Source organism: Schistocerca nitens, chromosome 4 (assembly GCF_023898315.1).
Source record: "Schistocerca nitens isolate TAMUIC-IGC-003100 chromosome 4, iqSchNite1.1, whole genome shotgun sequence".
In the NCBI taxonomy this organism is placed as follows: Eukaryota; Metazoa; Arthropoda; class Insecta; order Orthoptera; family Acrididae; genus Schistocerca; species Schistocerca nitens.
The window spans coordinates 349,308,302-349,336,065 of NC_064617.1; the positions used below are offsets into that span (position 1 = coordinate 349,308,302).

Below are 27,764 nucleotides of genomic sequence, written 5' to 3' on the forward strand. Positions count from 1 at the left end.
CATTTAGCGGCATACGTGGATACTCTCTGCAAAATGTGTTGAGAATGGAATTAGTAGCAACTTAGTAACAAAATTTAAACGCCTTATACGACGCGGCAGTTTGTCACGCATCTCGCTGTCTATGACGTCATATCTCCTGAAGTACGTGTCACACAAGGATATAATTTTAGTTTCATTCAGCGATATATGTGCATAGTGTCTGTGCAGTATGTCGCGAATACAGTTAGTAGTAAGGTCTGAGGCGGTATTTTACGGCATGAACAGCGAAAAAGTAATCAGCGATAAACATTTTTCCTTTCGCCATTTTGCAGGGGTTGTCAAAGAGAAAGAATTTCGTTAAGGTTTAAAATTGTGTATAAAGTTTCTTGCAAGTCGCTAATTGCTCTCATCCTCGAATAATGGATCAGTGAAGCCTGGGAATTCACGCGCCTATGGATACGCTTTTTTTCTCCGCCACCCGACTGCTTCGACAGGTAGGTGGTTTTTACCTCCCTACTACCTATCGTGTGACACTAAGGTATATGTGTACCAATTTTGGTTGATATCGGTCTAGTGGTGTAGGAGGAGATGTGGAAAACATACACACACCTATAGCTAGTATGCAGTTCATCCAATCTGTACACTAATACAGGTTGAATGAATTTTTTTGTTTCCCCACGGGCTGTCAGCAAAAATTTCGTTGTATTTTGATCCAACTACTCCTTTAAAATCTAGGAAACCCTCGCAGTGTGCTGATTTCTACAATTTCGTTCACGAGTTGTAAAACGGCATTGGTGCTACATATGGTCATGGAACCAACTAATTCCTTTGCTTGATGAAAATCTAGTGTTGCCTATTACGAACTAGAGGCTAATTCAACATATTGTATATTTTATTTCATTAGTTTTCTCTCACAATTGCATGTAATCTTTAAAGTCGACTAGTTTCGAACTCGTGTATTCATTTCCGAACCATTGCCTGTGTGCCAAATCTTTGACTGTAACACAATTCGAACGGAACATTGGAAAGATTTGTTCATACGCCAGGTCAACGTAACAAATCAATTTGTTATGTTGACTTGGTGTACGAACAAGTCTTTCGAAACTAAAGGAAGGCAGATTACGTTTAACGGCTTGTCGACGTAGATGTGATTAGAGGGAGAACAAGCCCGGATTGGGTCAAGGATGAGGAAGGAAACTGGCTGTGTGCTGTCAAAGGAACCGTCGCGGCATTTGCCTGGAACGGTTTGGGGAAATCAAGGAATACCTCAAGCGGACCCGCATTTGGACCGTCGTCCTCCCGAATACTAGTCCAGTGTTCTAACGACTACGCCATCTCGGTCGATAAGTGTTTCGAAACTAGTGACCATTGAAGATTACGTCCTACTGTGACAGAAAACTGAATAAATATTGAGCAGCTGATCATTTACGCCAAAGGAATGTTGGGATTGTACAAATTGTTCTTGCCTGTCTCCTTTCTTGTGAAATAGAACAATTCCATTTTTGACCAATTTTCTTCCATGGCATTCATTGTGTTAAAATTTTTGCAAGTTTCTTTTTCTTCAGCTTCTATTGACACCGGTGATGTTTAGCAACACCAGCAGGTGCCTTTTTCTCTCTCACATCTCCAATGGATTTATGAGTCATATGACATGCCTTCCGGGATGTCTTTATTTTCATTATTCCCCACATTTATTTTAAAGAAATCCTCCAATGTGCTTAAGTTTCTTTTTTAATACTGGTTAGTGCGCAATCTGTAATTTTAACTCATGAAATGCAACATATCGTATGACAAAAGCTGTGTATTACTTCTCGCTGCTCAACGTTAAGTCCAGAAACGCTTCCGACAGAAAGCACAGTCACTAGTTGACAATTAGCCTTCACGGCAACACGGAGTCAGTTTGTACACGCATCTGTCCGACCACCGACATGAAATCAGTGGTGTCACGGCTTATCACTTACAGTCCATACATTTAATGCTCTCTACAGTCCAATTAGGGGCCGCGTCTATGCAAACGGCTGTCCACAGTGAGGTGATGACGTAATCACGACAAAACCACTTTCTAAAATCACCAGTTCTCGCACAATATACAAGTTAATAAACCCTTTAGTTTCATGTCAGTTGATGAATTAAAGTGGTATATTAGCTTAACAATTATATCAACTGCTTTCTGAAACCCTTGTTATTCGTGGGATAAGTACGAATGACAGGTAATCGTGATGTATTTTCTAATGTTGGCAACCGATGGGGTCCTGTATAAAATTGGAGCTCACCCCCTTCGCGTCAGTTAAGTCCTGAAGATGGCGTATTGAGCCACCGAAAATGGTTGCTATATAATAAATGACAACGAAAGGACGGCGGCATGTGTTTCATTTTATCACGTAACTTTTTAATGAATTCACTGCAGTATTTCTTCTAGTGAGATCACGTTGTGGATCTGTGTATGATGAACGATCACGCACGCTAGAGATACAGTGTACTATTAGTGAAGTAGCTAATATTATGAAGTTAGTGCGTACCTATTTGCAGCGGGTTACCATAAAACATTTAGAGCGCGGAGGCGCGTCATCTATATCTACATGGATACTCTGCAAATTACATTTAAGTCCCTGGCAGAGAGTTCATCTAACCATTTTCACAATTATTCTCTATTATTCCAATCTCTAACAGTACACCGAAAAAACGCTGATTTCCCTTCCTTTATTATGACGATCGTTTCTCATACTGATAAATGATTACTTCTACTGTACCCCGAAAAATTTTATTCTTATTTTTATTATGAACCTTTTAAACTAGTTTCATGTGGGCTGTCTGTTTAGTCTACGGCAGCTGTAATCAATAAAGCGGCCAAAAAAATCTCAGATATACATCTCAAGAGTCTTAAAGCGCTTCAGCCGGCTCTCTACAATACAAAAAGAGAGAAATAAGGTAATGCATTTCTTTGGGTGGCCATCCTCATTAGCAGCTGTTATATAAATACCGAAGAGCCAAAGAAACTGGTACATCTACATAATATCGTGTACGGCCCCCGCGAGCACGCAAAAATGCCGCAGCACGACTAAGCATGAACTCGATTAATGTCTGAAGTAATGCTGGAGGGAACTGACACCATGAATCCTGCAAGACTGTCCAGAAATTCGTAAGAGTACGTTGGGGTGAAGATGTCTTCTGAACAGCTCGTTGCAAGGCTTCCCAGATATGCTCAATAATGTTCATATCTGGGGAGTATGGTGTCCAGCGAAAGTGTTTAAACTCAGAACAGTGTTCCTGGAGCCCCTCTGCAACAATTCTGGACGTGTGGAGTGTCGCATTATCCTGCTGGAATCGCCCACGTTCGTCGGAATGCACGGTGGGCATGAATGGATGCAGGTGATCAGACAGGATTCTTATGTGCGTATCACCTGTCAGAGTCGTATCTAGACGTATCACGGGTCCCATATCACTCCAACTGCACATGCCCCACACCATTACAGAGCCTCCACCCGACTGAACAGTCCCCTGCTGACATGCAGGCTCCATGGATTCATGAGGCTCTCTCCATACCCGTACACGTCCATCCGCTCGATATAATTTGAAACGAGACTCGTCCGACCAGGCAACATGTTTCCAGTCATCAACAGTACAATGTCGGTGTTGACGGGCTCAGATCAGGCCTAAAGCTTTGTGTCGTGCTCTCATAAAGGGTACACGAGTGGGCCCTCGTCTCCAGAAACCCATGTCGATGATGTTTCGTTGAATGGTTCGCACGATGATACTTGGTGATAAGCCAGCATCGAAATCTGCATGTTGAAGAATCTCTAGAGTCGTCGTTGAATCCGTTATTGCAGGATCTTTTCCGGTAGCAGCGATGTCGGCGATTTGATGTTTTACCGGATTCCGGATATTCACGGTACTCTCGTGAAATGGTCGTACGGGAAAATCCCCACTTCGTCGCTACCTCGGAGATGCTGTGTCCCATCGCTCGTGCGTCGACTATAACACCACGTTTAAACTGATGTAAGTCTTGACAGCCTGCCATTGTAGCAGCAATAAGTGATCTAACAACTCCGCCAGGGCCTTGTCTTTTATAGGCGTTGCCAACTGAAGCACCCTATTCTGCATGTTTACATATCACTGTATTTGAATACATATGTCTACACCTGTTTCTTCGGCGCTTCACTGTATATAATAATAGTAACGATGATAATAATAATAATAATAATACAGTGTCAGACCTGGTGGTCTAACGGTTAAGTGCCCAAAACTCAGTCGTCAACGGGAATTTTCAGTGTGCCTTTAATCTAGCCTTCACATCAAAATGATGTGAGGAGTCACCAGGAACGATATGTGGTTCGGAATCCACGCCAAACTGTAGGTTTCATTTCGCTAGGACTTGTGCTGGGAAGAAAAGGATCTGTAGAAGGGAAGTGTGTTATGTAACGTTGCAAAGTGTGGATATAAATACAGAGGCCTATTGTGTAAAATGTATGAAAACGTAACTAGTGTTGGGGTATATATTGGGACGACAGAAAGAAACAAAGAGTGTGATGTTTGGGCAAGCTCATGGCGTCATGAAGAGAAGGAATGGGCAAAGATGGAGAGCGAAGAGGGATGGGGGAGCTCTGATGCAGAGTGGGATAGCTGGTAGGATGAATAAATATCGAAGCGCCTTTCATCGTTTAGGAGAGGCAGTCGGTTGTAGTTGTCTTGTGATAGGAGGAGTGTATAAGTGTAGACAAGATGGGCTATGTGGGTGTAGGCACAGCAGCAAGGGGAAACCAAGGGGTCATTGGAATCGAGTTTGCGGGTAGTGAAGGTGTTCAGTGAGGGGGAAGAGGAGTGATAAAGGATCCATGTGAGGTAAGGTAAACGGATACAGAAATCAAGGCGGAGAGCATGGCGGTCAAGAGTTTTCAGGAAGTATTAGAATTTGGGTAAAGTAGATATCCAACTAACAGTGGCATAGGAAATGGTAGGACGGATCAGCGTTTTGTAGGAGGAAAATAGTTGAGGGTCGCAATCTCAATGTTCAGCCAGTTAATAGTTCTAGTCTACTGTGGAATTTCTGTTGGATGTTTAGTAGGTCAGATTTCCGTGGTGGTTTCCGGTCAAGGGTTAATCAAAGATATTTTAGTGTATTGGTTAACTGGGTAGGGCAGTTGTAAATGGTGAGGTAGAATTAAGGAGGCGGAAGCTACACGTGGTTCGCCCTGTAAGTACTGCTTGCGTCTAAGAGGAGTTTATCTTCAGGAGCCACTATTTACACCATCAGGAAAACTAGTTAAGACGGATATTTGCTAACGAATATTGCAGGTAATTATGTTTGTGGCGTTATTGGGAATTATGTAAGTGTCATAGAAAATGAGAGACTAATTTTACGACTGGCGTAGTTTTTAAAAAAATCTCTACATATTTTACGCAGCAATAACGAGTATATCTGATTATACTAGTAACATTATTTTAAGCAATTTTAATTAACATTATGTAATTTTTTTTCACTAAAAATTGTGATATGGCCTATATTGTGGCCAGATAACTGTCGTGCTCTCTAATAGTATATATTGACTCTTTGTAAAGTGTCAAATGGTTCAAATGGCTCTGAGCACTATGGGACTTAAAATCTATGGTCATCAGTCCCCTAGAACTTAGAACTACTTATACCTAACTAACCTAAGGACATCACACAACACCCAGTCATCACGAGGCAGAGAATCGAACCCGGGCGCGGGAAGCGAGAACGCTACCGCACGACCACGAGCTTTGATCGTTGGCTGTTCCCGCGTTTTTATAACGACTGTGTTTGTTTCTGTGGAAGCGAAATGAAATATTGTGCTGTTAAATACATTTAACAAGGGCTTGGCTGTCGTTCTCCAACAATAATTCAGGTACGTGACATGTTCCAAATGTGTTTCTGTAAGCAGTATCAGATGTGCAAGAACTGCAGATTCTCGACGTGCAACAAGTTTTGTTCCAACGTAACAATGAATAGTTTTTAACGTAACACACATTTCACCCCTTCAGCTGTCAGTAGTGTAACAGGAAATAACATATGCGAAATGTGACGATTTCAAGAATATGTTTTTCTTTTTACTTTGTAGGTATTGTTACTACAGGAATCTGAAAATGGCCACAAACCTAAACTGACCCGTAATGAAATGTAATACATAATAGAAGTCATCTCGTGTAAAGAATCTGACAGCCTTCGGTGGACATTTAAAATGGTTTTAATGTTCAGAAGTGATGTCGAGTTATAGACTCGTACATGAAGAAGCTAATGGAACTTTCCCGTCTTTTATTAATTCATATTTCGCTATCGATAACGCCTGACGGGACGAGTTGCTGAGGTACTGGTGTAAGTAAAGCTGCGAGGACGGGTCGTCATGTCCCGATTTCGAGTCTCGGTCCTGCCGACAGTTTTAATCTGGCAGGAAGTTTCTTATTTATCTTTGTCTGTGTGATAGCGCTACTTGTTTGCGGTGTATCTCCCTGCATACGCCGCCATTTGCTTCCTCGTTGATGTTGCCCCATATACCGGGTGTTTATGTTGCGTTTGGGCCGTGAAAATTACGGTGTGTCCACCTCGTAATATTGGTGGTTGCCAAGGACGTCACCCAGCTGCATTCCCACAATTTATTTGAGTATTTTGTTACGTTGTGTATTTCCTGTGAATTTCAAACTAGATTTCATTTTTAAACAGATGTGATTGAGTCCATCAGGGTTAACCACAACCCTCTAGAGTTTCAGGTGGGCGAAACTACATTCAAAGTCTAAATGAACGCCGTTATTTCAGGATTGTTATTTATAGCTCTTCGTAAAACTTATTTTTGATAATAGCTGTAACAACCTTACGCTGTCAGCTTGGCTATTTACTGATAAAATTATCAATAAAGGAAATGAATTTCCTGGATGAGTCAGCGATTATTGTAGTCATTTTGTGAATAAAGCAGTCTACATAACTTAATATATTTATTTGTTTATAACATTGTTTCCTCTACTGCCATCATGAGATCTGTAAGTTTAAAAAGACATAACAATGAGAGATGTTTCTCATACATTAAATTTTCATCTTTTGTAGCCTCATAGTGTGTAGCGAGCACCCCTCACTCTTATGTCCCTGAAATCTAATAACAGAACAGATAATACCAGTAGCCAAAACGATGTTACAAATAAAGACAAATATTAGTTGATCTTGGGTACTTTATTCAGGAGATATCTACTGACCACAATTAAATATAGTGAAGGGAACTTCGATAACTGCGTTACACTCTATGGTAGATGACGCCGCCTCTACAGATTAAATGGCTTGCGGTGTTTGAGCAGGAGCTTAACAAAATCCTGCACGTCTGCGATGCATATCTAATGCACTGAGTTTGATAGACACGAAATCGAATTTTTGTGAAAGTATTTCTGAATATGATATGAATCGATTTCTGCATATCTGGATGAATGATATGAACATTGTTTTTTATATTCCTTTCGATAGGAATTTGATACAACAAAATACCATTTCACAAATCACGTAAACTTAGCATTCGACAAAATTTATTGAATTCTAGGCATTTCTTGATGTTTAGAAGCAGAAAAATATACCATTCAGCCCAATATGAGAAATGAGATGAGTACAGAGAGAATGAAGGAGTACAGCTCGTTACACTTAACCACCACAGCTAATGGTTCTGTACAGGCATCACTCTGGTAGTAAGTGGCTTTTTACTAGCTAACCTTTTTCACTTTCTCGTTCAGTTTGCTACACAAAAAATCCAATGAGTGAAAGAAACACATTAACTTCCGTTTCACGAAACAATTTGCCCCCCCCCCCCCCTTCAAGTGTGAAAAGAGAAATCCAAGGCAGGAAAAGATTAAGTGTAATTTCAAAAATATTATTTTCTAAAAGAAAGGAAAACATGTAAACACACTAAAAAAACAAAAAAAACAAAAAAGCGGTGCCCCGCAAAGGAATTATACGAATGGGGCGGAAAATGGTAGATGTAATCCACATGTACAGAAAAACAAATGATTACATTTTCAAGGAAACTGGATGTATTTATTAAGAGATAGAGCTTCACAAATTTACCATGTCAATTACGCGTTAGTCCACCTCTGACCCTCAAGTAGTTATTCGGATTGTCACTGATTTACAGAGATGCTCGCTTTCCTCTCTAGGGATATCGTCACAGATTCTGCCTAACTGGCGAGTTCCATTGTCAAAACTCTGAGCTCGTTGGAGAGCTCTGCCCATAATGTCCAAAACGTTCTCAATTGGGAATATATCCGGCGCCTGTCTGGCCAAGGTAGGGTTTGGCAAACATGAAGACAATCAGTAGAAACTCTCGCCGTGTGTGCGCGGGCATTATCTTGCTGAAATTTAATCTCAGGATGGCGTGTCATGAAGGCCAACAAAACGGGACGTAGAATATCGTCGACGTATCACTTTGCTGTAATGTCACGAATGACAGCAAGATGAGTACTGCTATGAAAAAAATTAAAAATAAAAAAAATGGCGCACCCAGACCATCTCTCCTGGTTCTCAGACCGTATTGTCGGTGACAGTCAGGTTGGTATGCCGCTACCTGTCTGGGGCATCTTCATAGTCGACACACGTCTTCGCTGGTCACCACGCCTCAGTTCTTAGAAGGACACGTGACGTAATGCAACTGCACTCCAGTCACTGAGATTTCAGGCCGAAGACTTGTCTGGGGACGTGTTGGACAGCGACAGGATACCAACCTGACTGTTGCCCGCTATACGGCAGGAGTGATGGTTTGCGGTGTCATTTATATTTCATAGAGGAACCCTTTTGTTGTCATCAGCGGCAACCTTACAGCACAGCAGTACGTCGACGATATTTTACGCCATTTTTTGCTGCCCTTCGTGGCAAGCCATCCTGGGTTTACATTTCAGCAACAACATATCAACACGCACAGGGCGAGAGTTTCTGCTGCTGGGCTTCGTGACTGCCAAACCCTGCTTTGGCCAGCAAGGTCGCCACCTCTCTCTCCAATTAAGAACTGTTGGAGCATTACGGGCAGAATCTTCCCACCATCTTGGGATTTCGAGGATCTGATGCGCCATTTAGGCAGAATTTTTCACTATGTCCCTTAGGAGGTCATCCAATAACTCTGTACATCAATGCTAAGCCGAATAACTGCTTGCACGAGAGGCAGAGGTGGACCACCGAGTTACTGACATGCTAAGTATGTGAAGCTCTCGTGAATAAAATATACACTACTGACCATTAAAATTACTACACCAAGAAGAAATTCAGATGATAGACGGGTATTCTGGACAAATATATTATACTAGAAATGACATGTGATTATATTTTCACGCAGTTTGGATACATAGATCCTGAGAAATCAGTACCCAGAACAACCACCTCTGGCCGTAATAACGGCGTTGATACGCCTGGGCATTGAGTCAAACAGAGCTTGGATGGCGTGTACAGGTACAGCTGCCCATGCAGCTTCAACACGATACCACAGTTCATCAAAGAGTAGTGACTGGGGTATTGTGACGAGCCAGTTGCTCGGCCACCATTGACCAGACGTTTTCAGTTGGTGACAGATCTGGAGAATGTGCTGGCCAGGGCAGCAGTCGAACATTTTCTGTATCCAGAAAAGCCCGTACAGGACATGAAACATGCGATCGTGAATTACCCTGCTGAAAAGTAGGGTTTTGCAGGGATCGAATGAAGGGTAGGGCCACGGGTCGTAACACATCTGAAATGTAACGTCCACTGTTCTAAGTGCGGTCAGTGCGAACAAGAGGTGACCGAGACGTGTAACCAATGGCACCCCATACCATCACGCCAGGTGATACGCCAGTATGGAGATGACGAATCACGCCTCCAATCTGCGTTCACCGCGATGTCACCAAACACGGGTGCGACCATCATGATGCTGTAAACAGAACCTGGATTCATCCGAAAAAGTGACGTTTTGCCATTCGTGCACCCAGGTTCGTCGTTGAGTACACCAACGCAGGCGCTCCTGTCTGTGATGCAGCGTCAAGGTAATCGCAGCCATGGTCTCCGAGCTGATAGTCCATGCTGTTGCAAACGTCGTCGACCTGTTCGTGCAGATAGTAGTCGTCTTGCAAACGTCCCCATCTGTTGACTCAGGGATCGTGACGTGGCTGCACGATCCGTTACAGCCATTCGGATAAGATGCCTGTCATCCCGACTGCTAGTGATGCGATGCCGTTGGGATCCAGCACGGCGTTCCGTATTACCCCGGCTAACAGTCATTGGATCTCGACCAAGGCGAGCAGCAATGTCGGGATACGATAAACCGCAATCGCGATGTGCTACAATCCGACCTTTATCAAAGTCGGAAACGTGATGGTACGCATTTCTCCTCCTTACACGACACATCACAACAACGTTTCACCAGGCAACGCCGGTCAACTGCTGTTTATGTATGAGAAATCGGTTGGAAACTTTCCTCATGTCAGCACGTTGTAGGTGTCGCCACCGGCGCCAACCTTGTGTGAACGCTCTGAAAAGCTAATCATTTGCATATCACAGCATCTTCTTCCTGTCGGTTAAATTTCGCGTCTGTAGCACGTCATCTTTGTGGTGCAGCAATTTTAATGGCCAGTGGTGTACAATCTTATGAAACTGTAATCATTTGTTGGGCTGTCCATGTACATCAGATCTACCGATTTGCGTCCCATTCAGATAACTCCTTCTCGTGTGTCGTTTTCTTTTTTTGTCATAGAGTGCAATATGACCACCGTAGTGGCCGTGTGTTTATATGTTTGCAACAAGAATATGTATCACAGTGGCATAGACAAACTACATCAAAGGCTATGAAGACTCAAGACCTATAGTTCGTTGTTCTTTAAATACTGTTACAGGATTACCTAGAGAGACAACATGCACTTGCTTTCGTAAGAACGAGAAATGGAAGCATGCAACATACCGTAAACAGCTGATGGACGTCCTTCAGTAGTAAGTATCATTAGGCTAAGCTGTGGCAGCGTGGGTATGTCCATGTTTGGAATTTTATGGTACTAATATTGCATGTCTGGTCCGTTCAACAGGGGCTCTTAGAGATGCAGTACTTTAGCAAATGGGACAGAGGTCGGCGCAGACTTTACGTAAGAGCCATCCGCCGGCGGCGGAGCATGTTGAGAGCTACTACGACAGCGGGAGCTGACACGACTCACATGTGCACCATTAATCACGGGTAATGGCTGCGCCCGGCGAGCAACTGGAGCCGTGCGCAGCGCGGTGGCCGCTTGCGTGTCTGCCCGGCTGGAATTGGCCAGCCGCCCTAAAAATACTCGCAGCCGCGACAGTAAACATTTAATTAGCAATTAGAGGTCTCTGGAAAATTTCTTTAAGTCGACAGCGCGAAACGTGCGTTCACATCATGATTACCCCGTTGTTGTACACATACTGTATCAGTTTCGACTGAATTAATTACAAGTTTCTGTGATTAGACATGAAACGTATCGTAAAATGCAAGCTTTAGAGCCAGAAAGATTAAAATTACTAAAATTGATAGATAACCCAGGATGGTAAACTCAGCCACTGCGCACAATGACAATCTAGTCACACGGACCGTTATTTGGAATATAATTTAAGTCACCATGCACTGCAGAAACTTGGGCTTATGAAGTTAGCAGAAAGGACTAGGATAATCTGTTAGCACGGAATGGTTCCAAAGAAATGGTAGGTCTCATTCCTCTCTGTTGAAGAATGAGTATTCGTTCGTCAACATAAGGAGGATGCTAAGCGGTCGCGAAGAGGCTGCAGTGACGTTCAAGTATCTCCTAAATCAGAGGTCTTATTCCAATGAAGAGCCAAAGAAACTGGTACACTTTCCTAATATCGAGTAGTGCTGAACCACGACGTGGCAGCCGGTGGTTTTAGTCGCTTCAGTCCTGAACCGCGCGACTGTTACGGTCGCAGGTTCGAATCCTGCCTCCGGCATGGATGTGTGTGATGTCCCTTAGATTAGTTAGGTTTAAGTAGTTCTAAGTTCTAGGCGACTGATGACCTCACATGTTAAGTCTCATAGTGCTCAGAGCCATTTGAACCATTTGAACGAGGTGGCATGGACGACAAACGTCTGAAGTAGTGCTGGAGGGAATTGATACCACGACTCCTGGAGGGATGTCCATAAATCCGTAAGAGTACGAGGGGGTTCAGATCTCTTTTGAACAGCTCGTTGCAAGGCATTTCAGATATTCTCTGGAGCCACTCTGCAGCAATTATGGGCGTGTGGAGTGTTGCATTTCCTGTTGGAATTGCCCAAGCCCATCTGAATGCACAATGGACATGAATGGATGCAGGTGATCAGACAGGATGGTGAAGTACGAGTCACCTATGAGAGTCGTATCTAGACATTAGGGAGTCCCATATCACTCCAACTGCACGGCTCCCACACCATTACAGAACCTCCACCAGCTTGAACAGTCCCCTGCTGACATGCAGGGTCCATGGATTCATGAGGTTGTCTCCATACCCGTAGATGTCCATCCGTTCGATACAATTTGAAAAGAGAGTCGTCCGACCAGGTAACATGTTTCCAGTCATTAACAGTCGAATGTCTATGTTGTCAGGCCCAGGTGCGGCGTAAAGGATTGTGTCGTGCAGTCATTAACGGTACACGAGTGGGTCTTCGGCTCCGAAAGCCCACATCAATGATGTCTCGTTGAATGGTTCGCCCCGCGACACTTGTTGATGGCCCAGCACTGAAATCTGCAACTATCTGCGAAAGGATTGCACTTGTGTCATGTTGAACAATTCTTTTCAGGCGAAGTTGATTGCAGGATCTTTTTCCAGTCGCATCGATGTCGGAGATTTTATGTTTTGCCGGATTTCTGATATTCTTGGTACACTCGTGAAATGGTCGTACGGGAAAATCCCCACTTCATCATTACATTGAAGGAGCTGTGTCACATCTCACGTGCGCCGACTATAACACCACGTTAACCTGCAATTGTAGCAGCAGTAACCGATCTAACAACTGCGCCAGACGTTAGTATAGAGGCGTTGCCGACCGCAGCGCCGCGTTATGCCTGTGTATACAGGATGGTCCATTGATAGTGACCGGGCCAAATATCTCACGAAAAAAGCATCAATCGAAAAAACTACAAAGATCGAAACTCGTCTAGCTTCAAGGGGGAAACCAGATGGCGCTATGGTTGGCCCTCTAGATGGCGCTGCCATAGGTCAAACGGATATCAACTGCGTTTTTTTTTTAATAGGAACCCCCATTTTTATTACATATTTGTGTAGTACGTAAAGAAATATGAATGTCTTAGTTGGACCACTTTTTTCGCTTTGTGATAGATGGTGCTGTAATAGTCACAAACGTATAAGATCGTGGTATCACGTAACATTCCGCCAGTGCGGACGGTATCTGCTTCGTGATACATTACCCGTGTTAAAATGGCCCGTTTACGAATTGCGTAAAATGTCGATATCGTGTTGATGTATGGTTATTGTGATCAAAATGCCCAATGGGCGTGTGCCATGTATGCTGCTCGGTATCCTGGACGACATCATCCAAGTGTCCGGACCATTCGCCGGATAGTTACGTTATTTAAGGAAACAGGAAGTGTTCAGCCACATGTGAAACGTCAACCACGACCTACAACAAATGATGATGCCCAGGTAGGTGTTTTAGCTACTGTCGCGGCTAATCCGCACATCAGTAGCAGACAAATTGCACGAGAATCGGGAATCTCAAAAACGTTGGCGTTGAGATTGCTACATCAACATCGATTGCACCCGTACCATATTTCTATGCACCAGGAATTGCATGGCGACGACTTTGAACGTCGTGTACAGTTCTGCCACAGGGCACAAGAGAAATCACGGGACGATGACAGATTTTTTGCACACGTTCTATTTAGCGACGAAGCGTCATTCACCAACAGTGATAACCTAAACCGGCATAATATGCACTATTGAGCAACGGAAAATCCAAGATGGTGCGACAAATGGAACATCTCCGACCTTGGCGGTTTAATGTATGGTGCGGCATTATGGGAAGAACGATAATTGTCCCCCATTTTATCGATTGCAGTCTAAATGGTGCAATGTATTCTGATTTCCTACGTAATGTTCAACCGATGTTACTACAAGATGTTTCACTGCATGACAGAATGGCGATGTACTTCCAACATGATGGATGTCCGGCACATAGTTCGCGTGCGGTTGAAGCGGTACTGAATAGCATATTTCCTGACAAGTGGATTGGTCGTCGAAGCACCATACCATGGTCCGTACGTTCACCGGATTTGACGTCCCCGGATTTCTTTCTGTGGGGAAAGTTGAAGGATATTTCCTATCGTGATCCACCGACAACGCCAGACAACATGCGTCAGCGCATTGTCAGTGCATGTGAGAACATTACGGAAGGCGAACTACTCGCTGTTGAGAGGAATGTCGTTTCACGTATTGCCAAATGCAGTGAGGTTGACGGACATCATTTTGAGCATTTATTGCATTAATGTGGTATTTACAGGTAATCACGCTGTAACAGCATGCGTTCTCACAAATGATAAGTTCACAAAGGAACATGTATCACATTGGAACAACCGAAACAAAATGTTCAAAGGTACCTGCGTCCTGTATTTTAATTTAAAAAACCTACCTGTTATCAACTGCTCGTCTCAATTTGTGAGCCATATATCTGTGATTATTATAGCGCCATCACAAAGCAAAAAAGTGGTCCAGCTAAAACATTCATATTTCTTTACGTACTACAGGAATATGTAATAAAAAATGGGGGTTCCTATTTTAAAAAGCGCAGTTGATATCCGTTTGACCTATGGCAGCGCCATCTAGCGGGCCAACCATAGCGGCATCTGGTTTCCCTCTTCAAGCTAGACAAGTTTCGTTCTTTGTAGTTTTTTCGATTGACGCTTATTTCGTGAGATATTTATCAGCACTTCAATCTCAATGGAAGTATGAGTAAAGACATGGTACGTGAATTGTTTGAGGCCTCTCAGACCATTGAAGCAGTGGGAGAAAATCGTTTCCTATGTTTCCACTGCGACCCTTTTTTGTTTAGCAACAAAGTGAGCTACAAAATTCCACCGAAATTGTGACAGAAGTGGAGATTCATTTCCGTTGCATAGTTTAACATTTCCTTTCCTCAGAGGAGCATTATCAGTGGCGAGTTCAGAATAACTCCTAAATTTCTCTTGCTGCCCTATAAAATCTTGCTTCTTTAACATGGAGGAGTTGATACAACTTCAGCTCACTAATATTCTCATGCTTTTGAAATTTCAAGAGAATTCTGATTCTAGTGAAAATTATCTTCTAAAACGATAAATGCCGGTTGAAGGAAACATCGATTTTGCTCACTTAGTTTGTTACATACCCACAAAATTTTTCCTTCATCTGGTATCAACGGCCTTAAAAAGTGTTTTGTTCCATTGAAAAATCTGTAGTTACTTCTATCATGATAGTAAAAACGTTTTGCATATCATCCACATGTCAAAATACACTTTTGCGTGCTATCATTTGCCATAAAGTCGTTTTGATATCCTTAAACGTTTACGAAATATGATAGATTTTGTGAATGAATTATTCTTGCTGTAATGCAGTGCAAGCGAGCGGCAGAGATTGTGCCACATGAAATACAGTTTCTTCGAGGTTGGAGACAGATATAGTCCTCCCCCAAAATGTAAAAGAATTCAATATTAGCAACATTTCATACACAGCAATGTATAACCTAATGTGCACCAAACATAAACTCATGGCTACTACTATTTTTTACTGCGAATCATCCGAATTTTGTGCAGTGATTACCTAATTTCCAAATATCATAGTAATTAGCTGACCTATGAGGCTGTACGTAACGAAAGAATCAAAAATTTTTTGCAAATAGTTTCTGAATGATCGTTTGAGAAAGATTAGAGCAGCCAACCTGCACATGCCTCCATTGTGCAGTTTAGCGGGTCGGCCACCTACCATGCTGAAGTGGGCAAAAAATGTTTCTATCATTCTGGCTAGGCAGGTGGCGCGTGTCCGCCGCCGTTGGTGGAGCCACCCGGCTGCCACTGTGTGCTGACCCAGTATGACACTGGGATATTCTTCGTGCTGTTTCGTCTCACCCACACTGGCAGCCACTGCACAGGTAACCCACTTACCTCGTGTGCACAACCTTTAAGGTGAGTGTTGCGCTACAAAGTTTCTGAATGAAGAAAAGCTGCAAGTGGATGTATGCGAGAATTTTTGTGTTGCTTTCCAGAGGCCGACACTCCTTTTACAAGACTTGGTAGTGCACACGACCAACGGCCTTGGCGCAGTGGTAACACCGGTTCCCATCAGATAACCGAAGTTAAGCGCTGTTGGGCGTGGCTAGCACTTGGATGGGTCACCGTCTGGGTTGGCTGTGGCAAGTGGAGAGCACTCAGCGTTTGTGACGCCAATTAAGGAGCGATTTGACTGAGAAGTAGTGATGCCAGTTACGGAACCTGACAATGACCGGAAGAGTAGTGTGTGCTGATCACATGCCCCTCTGTATCCGCATCCAGTACGCCTTAGGACTGAAAATGACAACACAGACGGTCGGTACCATTGGGCCTTTAGGGCGGTTAGAATTGTGTTTGTTTTTGGTAGCACACACGGTTCGTGAATAAACTACCTAAGGGCAGGAGTGTAATTAGCGTCCAAAGAATTGTGATTAAATGCGGTCAATTTTTGTACTATCTCTTTATTGAAAAATGTTATTAGTCAATATCGAATATTCAGTCGTTCTCGAGAAGGCGTTTGGATTAACTGTAGGCACTGGTGCTGAAACGCAAATGCGCTTGGAAACCTACCTTCAAGTCCAGCGAAAGCTTCAGGATCGATGTGAGTGATTTGGTTGCCATCCAGTTCCAGTGAGTTCAGCAGCGTCAGGTGGGAGAAGACGCGACCCGGCACCTCCTTCAGCATGTTGTGCGCCAAGCCCAGAGAGTCCAGGCTCCTCAGTCCTGCAGGCAGAATGGAGAAACTAAGATAAGCATATCTTCCGGCCTCATCAACGTGGTGCGTCAGTATTGGCGCACACCTCATCATTGACAGTTAAATTTGGAGGGACACTGTTTACAACGAGTAGCTATCAAGTGCAGTTATATTTTCATTAGTCAAAGGTCAGTTATACACTTGTGTGTGTCTAAATTGTGACTCTAAAAAGAATATTGCTGTTGTGATTTGCAGTCCGAAGATTTGTATGATGAAACTATCCAGGGTAATATACCTCAACGGTCCAAAAAAGTTTCTAGACTGGATTATAAAAAATAGAGAAACGTTACGATAGTTATAATGTTTCGGGTGTTCTACGTGGTCTCACTTGCACCCGTCCACCCCGACACACAGAATCTTCATATAACCATGTGAGACTATCAGAAAAGTCTTTCTTTGCGATTTGTGCAATTCGCTCAACACACTGATTTAAATATCTTCTATGTCGTCAAAATGACCTCCTTTGTAGTCGTTTGTACTGATTACACCAAGACTCGTGAAGACATGTTTTCAGAAAAGAACTGTCCGCATTTTGCATCACAATCAAGTCACAGGAAAAATCTACTCGTCATTGTTTGATCAAAAGGCAAGAGTGTGGGGCAAACGTGCACACGTTTTTCTCTTCTTCAAAACGTTCTGTAGAATTACTTGACCATTTGTCTTAGAGATGTTGCTTCATTCCGATTTTTGATACCATAACGTTGACAAAATAGAGCCACATGTTCACACTTTTTACTCCCAACTGACTGCTCATACACACAACTTTTGTTTTATTAGTTTAAGCTGCCACCGTAATTATTACGCTGACATCATTTATACACCGGGAATAAACTCAGTCTTCGAACTTTTCGGACAGACCGCTATTACAACCTACATCTATTTGAAACTGCTTACTGTAGCCAAACTCGGTCTTCCTCTGCAGTTTTTATCCCCCCAGAACTTCCCTCCATTACCAAATTTAAGATTCCCTGATGCTTCAAGATATGTTATATCAACCAATCCCTTCTTTTAGTCAAGTTATACGAGGGCCATTTTTGTTTTGAACCTCCGATCACTTTTGAAAAAGAAAACCACAGTGAAAATCAGAAATACGAGTTATATTTTATTTGCAACGTTCAGCTACACCATGCTGCTGCTTCTTTACATAGCCGCCATTTCGACATAGACATATGTCGTAGCATCATACCAGGTATCCAATACCTTCGTCATAGATGGCAGCCGCCTGTGCTTTCCGCCAATTCCCTTGTTGGTGTACAGCTCGTTGTCTGTGACAAAATTCTGTCCTCAAAGCCAGCGGCTCATGTGAACGAAGAGATGAAAGTCAAAGGGAGTCAACTATGGTGGGTTATCAAAAACTTTCCATCGTAAACGGTGCAGCAGCGTCGTTGTTGCTTGCACCGGCAGTGTGCGAAGGAGCGCTGTCATGAAGAAGGAAACACGTGACGGTCATGTTATGTGGGCTGCATGAAATTAGGCGGAATCCCTCAGCAAGCACTTCATACTTGATGGAAGGCTCTACTGTTCTTAGCATCTCTACATGTTCACTGTGCACTCAGAACTGAAAACTGCCATGTGACGCGATCGATGGGCATACTGGAGACACTGTACAACATATCTGCTCAAAGCTTCATAACAATTTCACTATGGTTTTAATTCTGCGACCGATCTGAGGTTAACAAGAAATAGTCTTTACAAGCAAAATTATTTTATTCACAATTAGATTTACTACCTCCTAAATAGTGATCTGATCTACCTGTATCTTCTTCAATGTTTTTCAGAAGTTCGACATTTCAAAAGCTTCTATTCTCATCTGTTCTGAGCTGTTCATCATTCAAATGAGCACTATTGGACTTGACATCTATGGTTATCAGTCTGTTCATCATTCACATTTTACTTCTTTACGAGGGTATAGTCTACACAAATACGTCCAGAAATGACTTAATAACAGTTAAAGTGAAACTATAGTCGTAAGTTCACATGCTTCCATTCCTCAAAAATGTTTGTCTTATTGTCTACCTTTTATACACTGCCCACCTCAGCCTTCCTCCGTAATTTTGCTGTCCAAAAAGCAAAACCCCTTAGGAGACACACTTTCTGGCGTGAGTCTTTTGACGTTTCTTTTATCTTCTGTCTGCCTGAATGTGCGTTTTCAAAGGCCAGTTCACATGTCTAACCCGTAAAGAGTAACTAGGTAATCCGTGATTCCCAGCATTTGTGTCAACAGGTAAGGCATGCATGTACACCCTGGTAACAGCAAGGCAAAGGAAGAGGTAACTGCTGGATATGCCACTTTCCAGTTTGCAAATAGGCCCTTAGGCCCTTTTGGCTGGACTTTGAGAGGTGTGACCTGAGGTGGCAACAGTCACTTAAGGCGAGTTACTATTCCAGTCTGAGGAACTCCCAGAGTGATCGCATCATCGGCAATAGGAGGGGATCGAATCACAATGATCACCAAACCAATTCTCTCAACCTTGTCTAACAAACGGAAAGAAATAAAGAAATAATATGTTTTCGATCAGTACCTTGCTACTTATTACTGTTACGCGTGGAAGAAGGTAAGAGTTTTGTTAAGCTAATTCCGTTCATCATTCAGTAAAATGTGGGTGCAATTGCAATTTCAGTGAAGTCATTCTCTCGCCCACGCAATGGAACTTTCCTAATCGGGACAGTAAGTGCGATTCAGGCCCAAAATCCTTTGGAAGCTACACTTCCCTACGGATATGAAATTCGAATGGAGGCCCATCCCATACTGAAATACTCGGTTTTGTTATCACTTGGCTGCTTGATGGGCGGACCAAGGGGCGAATCTAAGGATATATGATTAAAGTGTAACCGCAATCAATAAAGTTACGAAGTGCATAGACAACGAATTTACATACCCTATTTCTCACAGTCGATCGAATGGGGCAGTGGATGTGTAAATGCTGTAGAGAGCGAGACTGTACGCCTATTTCCCCAGTTGCATTAACTCCACAGGAGACCACGCCGCTTCGTAGTGAGAATGCCCTGCGTATCTCGATAAGCGGGATATTCTGATGATCTGAGTCAGAACGAGGGTTTCACTTACTATTGCGGAGCAAATATTTGTCATACGGAAACATTCCATGACACCGTCCGTCGGTTAAAGTACTCTCTTGGCCGCAACACGACTATAACAGGATATAGCCAAACAGTCCTTCGATCACCAGCTCGACGTAACAATTTTAAAATCCCTGAACACGTATTGGAACAAAATCCATCTGATTCTGAATCGTGTCGTCAAACGTATACAAAACCATACGTTCCAAAGCTGCCAAGGAAGTCACCAATAACGAAACTACTATCTGCTATTCTTAAATATAGCCATCCTTCGATGGAATGTATGCAGCATCAGGTTTCGTAGGGTAGAACTGCAGCTCCTAGTAAGTTCAGCATCCCTCACACTTCTTCCCAATACATCACGACCTTCCTCCGGAAGAGGGAGCTCTACCTCACGGGGGTGTAATGAGGCTCATCTGAGACAAAGTCTACAGCCAGATCATTCCGTTGAAATACTCGGCTGTAAGCTCTTGTTGTCCATATTTTCCTTCCCAGATTTATTTTTCCTCTTTACAGAAACCACAGACCCCCGTCGCTCGTTCTTACGAGGGCGGATATACTAGAGCTTATCGCCCAGCTCACAACACCTTTTCTTGCTGCTCGGTCACTGAAATGACCACCGTTCCATCCGGGACTCTCGCAGAGCGTGTGTAGGGAGCTTGCCCCTATTAGGTATTCTGGACCAGCTTAATATCGCTACCAACAACACAGGCGAATCTACATTTCTTTCAGATTCTACACATTTGCTGTCACACTTGCAGCTCACAGCTTGCTCACCGTTTAGAGTTGTCTATCGTGCAGACACACCGTCGAGCAACAATGTCCGATGCGTAATTCACGTGGTGAAGCACATACAATCCATGCGTAAAACGACTTGGCAACCTGGAAGCTTTACTCTGTATTGGTGACCTTTGATAAACAAGAATTACACAGCAGTTACGTCCAGGTAGAATACATTACGAAAGTGATCCTCTCAGCCACTGAACGTTCCAGTTCCCGAACATTTTCCCTCCTGTGACAAACCCCAGACCCATGGTGGACACAGCACGCAATTCCTGCGTGCAGGCCTCCTTTCTGCATCTCTGAGCGCCATTCAACGGTGGGGACCTGTGTAAAATAACAACACATGAGCGCAGAGAGCCGTAGAATTGTTAGGGGCAGCAAAAGAGCCTCTTTTGTTTCATTTGTCAATCCTCTTAATTGTTTTACTGCTTCTTCTGTCTTAGGAACTATGTTCGTCGTCTATCACGAAAAATGTCTATCTTCCAATACCCGGTAATGAGCGGAGCGTTAAGACCTCTGTGAAGTGGAAGCCCATGGTGCTGGAGATTTCATAATGATTCACTATAATATCTTTTGCAAAACGAAGTGTAGGAGTCAGCTTCACGTCGATGATGAAGTTATCAATGACTGACCATAGTTCGTATTGCGGGGACAAAGGTGGGCAAGCAAGTCAGGAGCGGAATTTTCAAACCATTGAGACATACACTTTCATCGAAATCGAGAAACCACAGGAAACGTAAATGGTGATGACCGAACGAGAATCTGGAGTATCATCCTCCAGAATGCGAGTCCAGTATACTAACCACTACGCCGCTTCGCTCGTTACATTTTCACTGAATATTTGTGTAATGTGGATGACTATAATGAGTGTCGTATTTGAAATGTTGGGGATATATATGAAACTGAAAGTAAATGAATTGATCTGTATTTCCGTTAACCACAGACAGGATCTCAAAATGCTAATATTGCCACCCTATGGACTATGAACAACATTGTCCTGCACCTAGCTCCATGTAAGACAGCAGACAGGTTTGGAATTGAGCTCAGAACGTTAGAAAACAATCTAACGACCAGAAATTTTCCTCAAATATATTTTCAACGTTTGTTAAATTGAGGCTCTCAGCGGTTTTAGTGTCACTTGGCTTGTGGATAAGCAACACAGCATCTTCATCATTTAGCGGTATGTAAACGTGGTAAGTGTAATTCAATCATTATCAACAAAAAGTTATCTCGCTGATTCACTCAAAATATCTTCGAACACTATCAAAATCTTCCTAACGGCTACGAAAAAGCAGTAGCATTTGTATTCTCACAATGTGTTTTGCCCCTCTCAGCTTATACACTTTCCTCACAGCATTTCCAATTCGGCGAACAGACCTGGAGCGAGCCTGTGCGATCGGTCTTAAGTCCGCCAGGGAATTTAATCTTACCTGCTTGTGCCGAATCTCCGTCCTCTGAAATTGCATTCAACTTCGGAAATAAGACGAAGTCCACAGAGACCAGGCCCCTAGAATTGGTAGGCTGATGAGATACTTTCTGCCTCGTGCCGGCCGCGAAAGCTGTGGATCGGCAAAGCCCGAAAATCGTGTTTTGAAAATTTAGTTGCAGATGTGACGAGGAGAATGGTATGTGTATTTATACTGCTTCCTACTTCAATATACGAGTCATTATTGTAAACTCATGTACTTTATCTACAGATTGATATTGCTCCTGTGTGACTTGCTAAGGTCATTTTACTGCTACTTGCAGGAATCAACCTTCAAATCATCGTTGTGGAAAATTGTTCGCTTTTATTTTAAAATCTTTGTTGTTGATCGATCGTGAATAACGTAGCTCTTGGGACTATCAACCACATAGTATAAACCTGATTCCCATATTCTCATTAAATGCAAATCATATCAGGATCATCTGTATGTGGCTTTCACCTCATTTCTGCAGTTAAGATAAAGGATAAGAATCATTGGATTAAAAGATGGTTTCATAACGACAACAATATGCTAAACGCGTCTATACTCACGATATTCGGGAAGACTATGTCGGAAGCACGCTACGAATTGGCGAGATTTGCATCTGGAGAAAAAACGACAGGACATGAAAAACTTAGTCTGTATGCAATAAATCGAATTGATGAGCAATGAAAATTATTGACCATTTCATCATACAGGCAGGACGTCCAAGAGATCGTGAAGCCCTGGAAGCAAATTCGAACAACCAGAACAAGACTGGGTGGCAGCTCGGTGAAGGTACCAAGAGGTCAGAGAAACTCTAGATTCATTGAAACCTAAAAAGGCAAGTAACAGATTCAGGCAATTAAAGTTTATTTTAAAGTCGCGTTTTTCTTCTTGGATCAAGACTTTTCAAACGATTTTTGTTAGTGTGGGGAATTTTAAAAATGGAATTATTATGTCAAGAGCGATCAAGAAGTTCCCGTTTGAGGGCGTTGCTGCAGCGTATATGCAACGTAGTGCGATTCCGATGCAGTTATATAAGCAACGGCATGTACCTAAGGGGACAGTGTAGCATTCATGTCTTTCTGACACGCGTACGGGAAAATCACGAACATGAACTATGCTTATGTTATTATCAAATGCTTCCAAACAGGACCAACGTGTTGTCTTTCTTTTCTTGGCTGCCGAAGGACAACACCGATAGACATCTACCGGCGAATGAAGAACGTGTATGGGGCACCATGGCTGTTGAAAACAACCGTTGTGAGATGGTGCGCCAGGTTCCGTGCTGCCTCATGATAACGCACATCCCCATATCGCAAATGTCGTGACGCAGAAGTTACAATTCAAGTGTGAGACACTCGAGCACCGAATCTATAGTCCTGATCTCACCCCCATGCGATCATCACGTCTTCAGTTCCTTAAAAAGAAGACATTGAATGGTCGGCGATTCCTGTCTGTCGAGGATGTGGAGCAGACAGTTACGGAATTCTTCACGGAGCAGGACACCGTGTTTTACCAAACGGGTATCTTCAGCATGGTGCGTCGATGGTACGACTGCCTCAATGCTCACGGTGATTTCACCTCACTAGCATTACTATTCTGGGATATCAACCTTCGAACGGAAACTTTTTGATCGCAGCTGATATTTATCTACAATACGTGGTAACAAAAGTGAATCACCCAACAGGTGAGGACGAAACGAAATAGGTGATGTTGATTCGATTACAAATCGAATCAAATTTACAAAGTAGAAGGTGACCCAAAAGTACGTTAACATTTGAAAAATCTGTAGTTCACGGAATAATGTAGGTAGAGAGGTAAAAGTTTACACTCGTACTTGAAACGACACGGAATTGTACTGAAACCAAAAAAGTGCTCTAAATTACCAACAGATGGTGCTTTATATGACACAAAACCAATAAGTAATATCACAGTTGACTGCTATCGGAGAGGATGTTCTTTATAAGGAATACTCAACATGTCGCCGTCGGATGTTGTCTTTTAGCACTGCCAATGAGGACGGACGAGCGCGGTAGACCTGCGACATCAGGTAACCCCACAACAACCAATCACACGGATTAAAGTCTGGGGACCTGAGGGGCCAAGCATGACGCAGGTGGCGGCGCAACACGCTATCCTCACCAAACTAAGTGTGCAAGAGATTGTGGCGACAGGATCGTCAAGCCGCAGTAGCGGATTCTCCATTCTGATAGTAAAAGTTCACTAACAGTACTTTTCCTGGCAAAGTCAGCATGCTGCGGTTGACAAACTGCCTATTAGCTCCTGTCTCGGGTTCTTCGGCCGACGTTCATCTAATTATTTTACTGACGTTTCGCCAGCACGAGTGGCTGGCATTGCCAAAGCTTCACCCTCCATTGCCGGTGGTGAACAGGAGCCGAACTCGCGGCCGCAGACTATACGTACCTGACGCGCCAATGTCAGAGAGCTTCTCCGCGGTCATTTCCGGTGCGGTTCTCCTCTTGCTACCTACGACGGTCGTTCGCTGCAGTACGGGAAACGTCACTAAAATCATTAGATGAACGTCGGCCGAAGAACCCGAGACAGTAGCCAACAGGCAGTTTGTCAACAAGTGGCCACGAAAGCCTTAACAATTTTGTATTATGCTGTGCTTACTGGCGCATCTGACTTCCTCTCTCACTACAGCTTATTTTACACACGATTCTCACGCGTTGTCACTGACTTGTTGCTGTACAGCGCCATCTGTTGGGCGGTTTTGGCATTCGTTTCTGGGTTCCATAAAACCCCATGTAATTTCAGACATGTGTGTCAAGCTTTACCTCTCTACCTACATCATTCCGCGAATTAATGCTTTTCCAAATGTCGATGGAGAACCCTGTGCCTCACAGTATGAGCCCAACCAGTAAGAGACTATACCCCATTGTGGGTGGTGTTATAAAGCCGTTAAACTCCTCAGGCAGGCTGGCCCACACATGTTGGTAACTGACCCGTGATATCCCGGATACTCGCAGTAAGACAAAGGTGACGTCAGAGCTTCTATCAGGGACGGATCAGGAGATTTTCCTGAGCACAGCAGTACCTCAGCATCACGGATACAGTTCTTAGAGATACGTGTCATGTGTGGACGAGCTTTGTCCTGCTGAGAAATGACACCACGTTACTGTCACATGAGGGGTAGCACATGAAGACGCAGGATGTGCGCGACGTACCTCTGTGCCACCAGACTTCCCTTAATCACTTACGCCGTGATCTAAAGTCACACAAGATGGCGCAGGGCGCCACGACCCCAGGAGTAATACCACTATGACTCTCCAAAAGAACGGAAGAATTGGACCCCACATCACGTTGCCGAAATATAAATAGGCCTAAAATGTGTATTAGTGCGTTATCAATGTCATTGTTTGATTTTTGTGTTCTTGATAAACTGTTTTTGGACAAATTTCTTTTTTCTCATCTTAATAATGTCACAACCAACCCGAAATCGGGGTTGCTTTCTGCAAAAATTTACTCTGACAGAACGTTTTTTCTTGGAAAGCCGAATGCTACTGTGGTATAAAATCTATGGAAAAATGAAGCGACGGATACGTATTATGAGATACAGTGATGACATGAAGGCAAAATGAATGCTGTCTCTGCCGGCCGGTGTGGCCGAGCGGTTCTAGGTTCTTCAGTCTGGAACTGCGCTACCCCTATGGTCACAGGTTCGAATCCTGCCTCGGGCATGGATGTATGTGATGTCCTTAGGTTAGGTTAGGTTTAAGTAGTTCTAAGTTCTAGGACTGATGACCTCAGATGTTAAGTCCCATAGTGCTCAGAGCCGTTTTTGAACGCTGTATCTTCACAAATTAAAAATCATAAATTGTGTCAACTTCTCGATTCTCCCTTGATCTTGTTTCCAATAACATGTGCTTCATTTTCTAAAGACCTTAGTTTTTTCAGTTTACCGAAATTTCTTTCTTCAGAACTCACTATGTTTGAAAACATTAATTTTGTGTATCTACAGACACGTTTTATAAGGTATCTACTGATGTCGCTATTACTATTATTATTAGTTGTAGTAATTGAAGCAGCAGTTGTTGCATCGCTATTATTAATGCAGTTAGCTTTCCGTCTGTACTGTTAGTCACATTGTTATTACAAACATTCAAGTAATTTTTAACTCTATTAATCAGTTTTATTACAATTTAGCGTTTTAAAATTATTGTCATATTGCAAATAACAGAGATATATAAGGGGCAGTCAAATGAAATCGAGATAGGTAGGAAAACAGTGATTAAACTGTTTATTTTTGCAAAATAATCGCCACAGTTGTTAGTGCATGTATCTCACTGTGAGACAAGACGGTGGATGCCTTCATGGAAAAATGCGTTCGGAACCATCTACATCTACATGGATACTCTGCAAATCACACTTAAGTGCCTGGGAGAGGGTTCATCGAACCACTTTCTCTATTATTTCGTCTCAAACAGCGCTCGGAAAAACTAACACCTATATGATTGCACCCAGGTGTGCTCCTATTCGTCCGAAACACATCGAAGGCCACGAATGTCTTTCTACAAGAGTCCAAAAATATGGAAAATGCTTGAGGAGAGATCAGGACTCTCTGGGGGATGTGTAAGGGCTTCCCAGCGGAACTTTTGCAGCATACTCGAAACAACATTGCAACATGCTGGCGGGCATTATCCTAGGACAGAATGATGTCGTCCGCCAACTTTCGTGGGTGTTTTGACTTGGTGCCGCACTTCAATTTTTGCAAATTCTCCACATACCTCTATGTGTTAATTGTTGTGCCGCGTTCCAGAAAGTCAATGAGCAGCGGGCCCTTGAAGTCAAATAAAAAGGTCAACATGACATTCCCGGAGATGCTGTGCCTGTTGTTCGACTATGCAGCAGAAGTATCACTGTGAAGCACTTACACATCCCCTACGCAGTCCCGATCTCTTGTCATGAGATTTTCATATTTATGGAGCCCGGAAGAAACATATTCGTGGCCGTCGTTTTTCTTCGGACAAAGAGGTGTATGCCCGCAGACAATCGCAATAATTTTCCGTGAAGAAATTAACGATTTCGTCTCATTGTGGGTTCAAAAAATGGTTCAAATGGCTCTGAGCACTATGGAACTTAACATCTGAGGTCATCAGTCCCCTAGAACTTAGAACTACTTAAACCTAACTAACCTAAGGACATCACACACATCCATGCCCGAGGCAGGATTCGAACCTGTGACCGTAGCGGTTGCGCAGTTCCAGACTGAAGCGCCTAGAACCGCTCGGCCACTACGGCCGGTTCTCATTGTGGGATAAGTGTATTAACAGTTAAGGCGATTACTTTTGAAATAAACAAAAGTCATGTGGCTAGGGCCTCCCATCGGGTAGACCGTTCCCAGGGTGGAACTCTTTCGATTTGACGCCACTTCGGCGACTTGCGCGTCGATGGGGATGAAATGATGATTAGCACAACACAACAACCAGTCCCTGAGAAGAGAAAATCTCCTACCCAGCCGGGTATCGAAACTGAGCCGTTAGGATTGACATTCTGTC

The 27,764-nt window shown here is 43.3% G+C and overlaps 1 protein-coding gene across 1 annotated transcript in view; it reads right to left on the reverse strand.

Moving 5' to 3' along the window:
• The window catches only part of LOC126251629 (leucine-rich repeat-containing protein 70), a 630,906-nt gene that overhangs the window by 279,147 nt on the left and 323,995 nt on the right, over positions 1-27,764 (reverse strand). Inside the window, exon 6 of the mRNA XM_049952173.1 lies at positions 16,750-16,902. Coding sequence (XP_049808130.1) covers positions 16,750-16,902 — 153 coding nt within the window. The remainder of the gene's footprint in view (positions 1-16,749; positions 16,903-27,764) is intronic.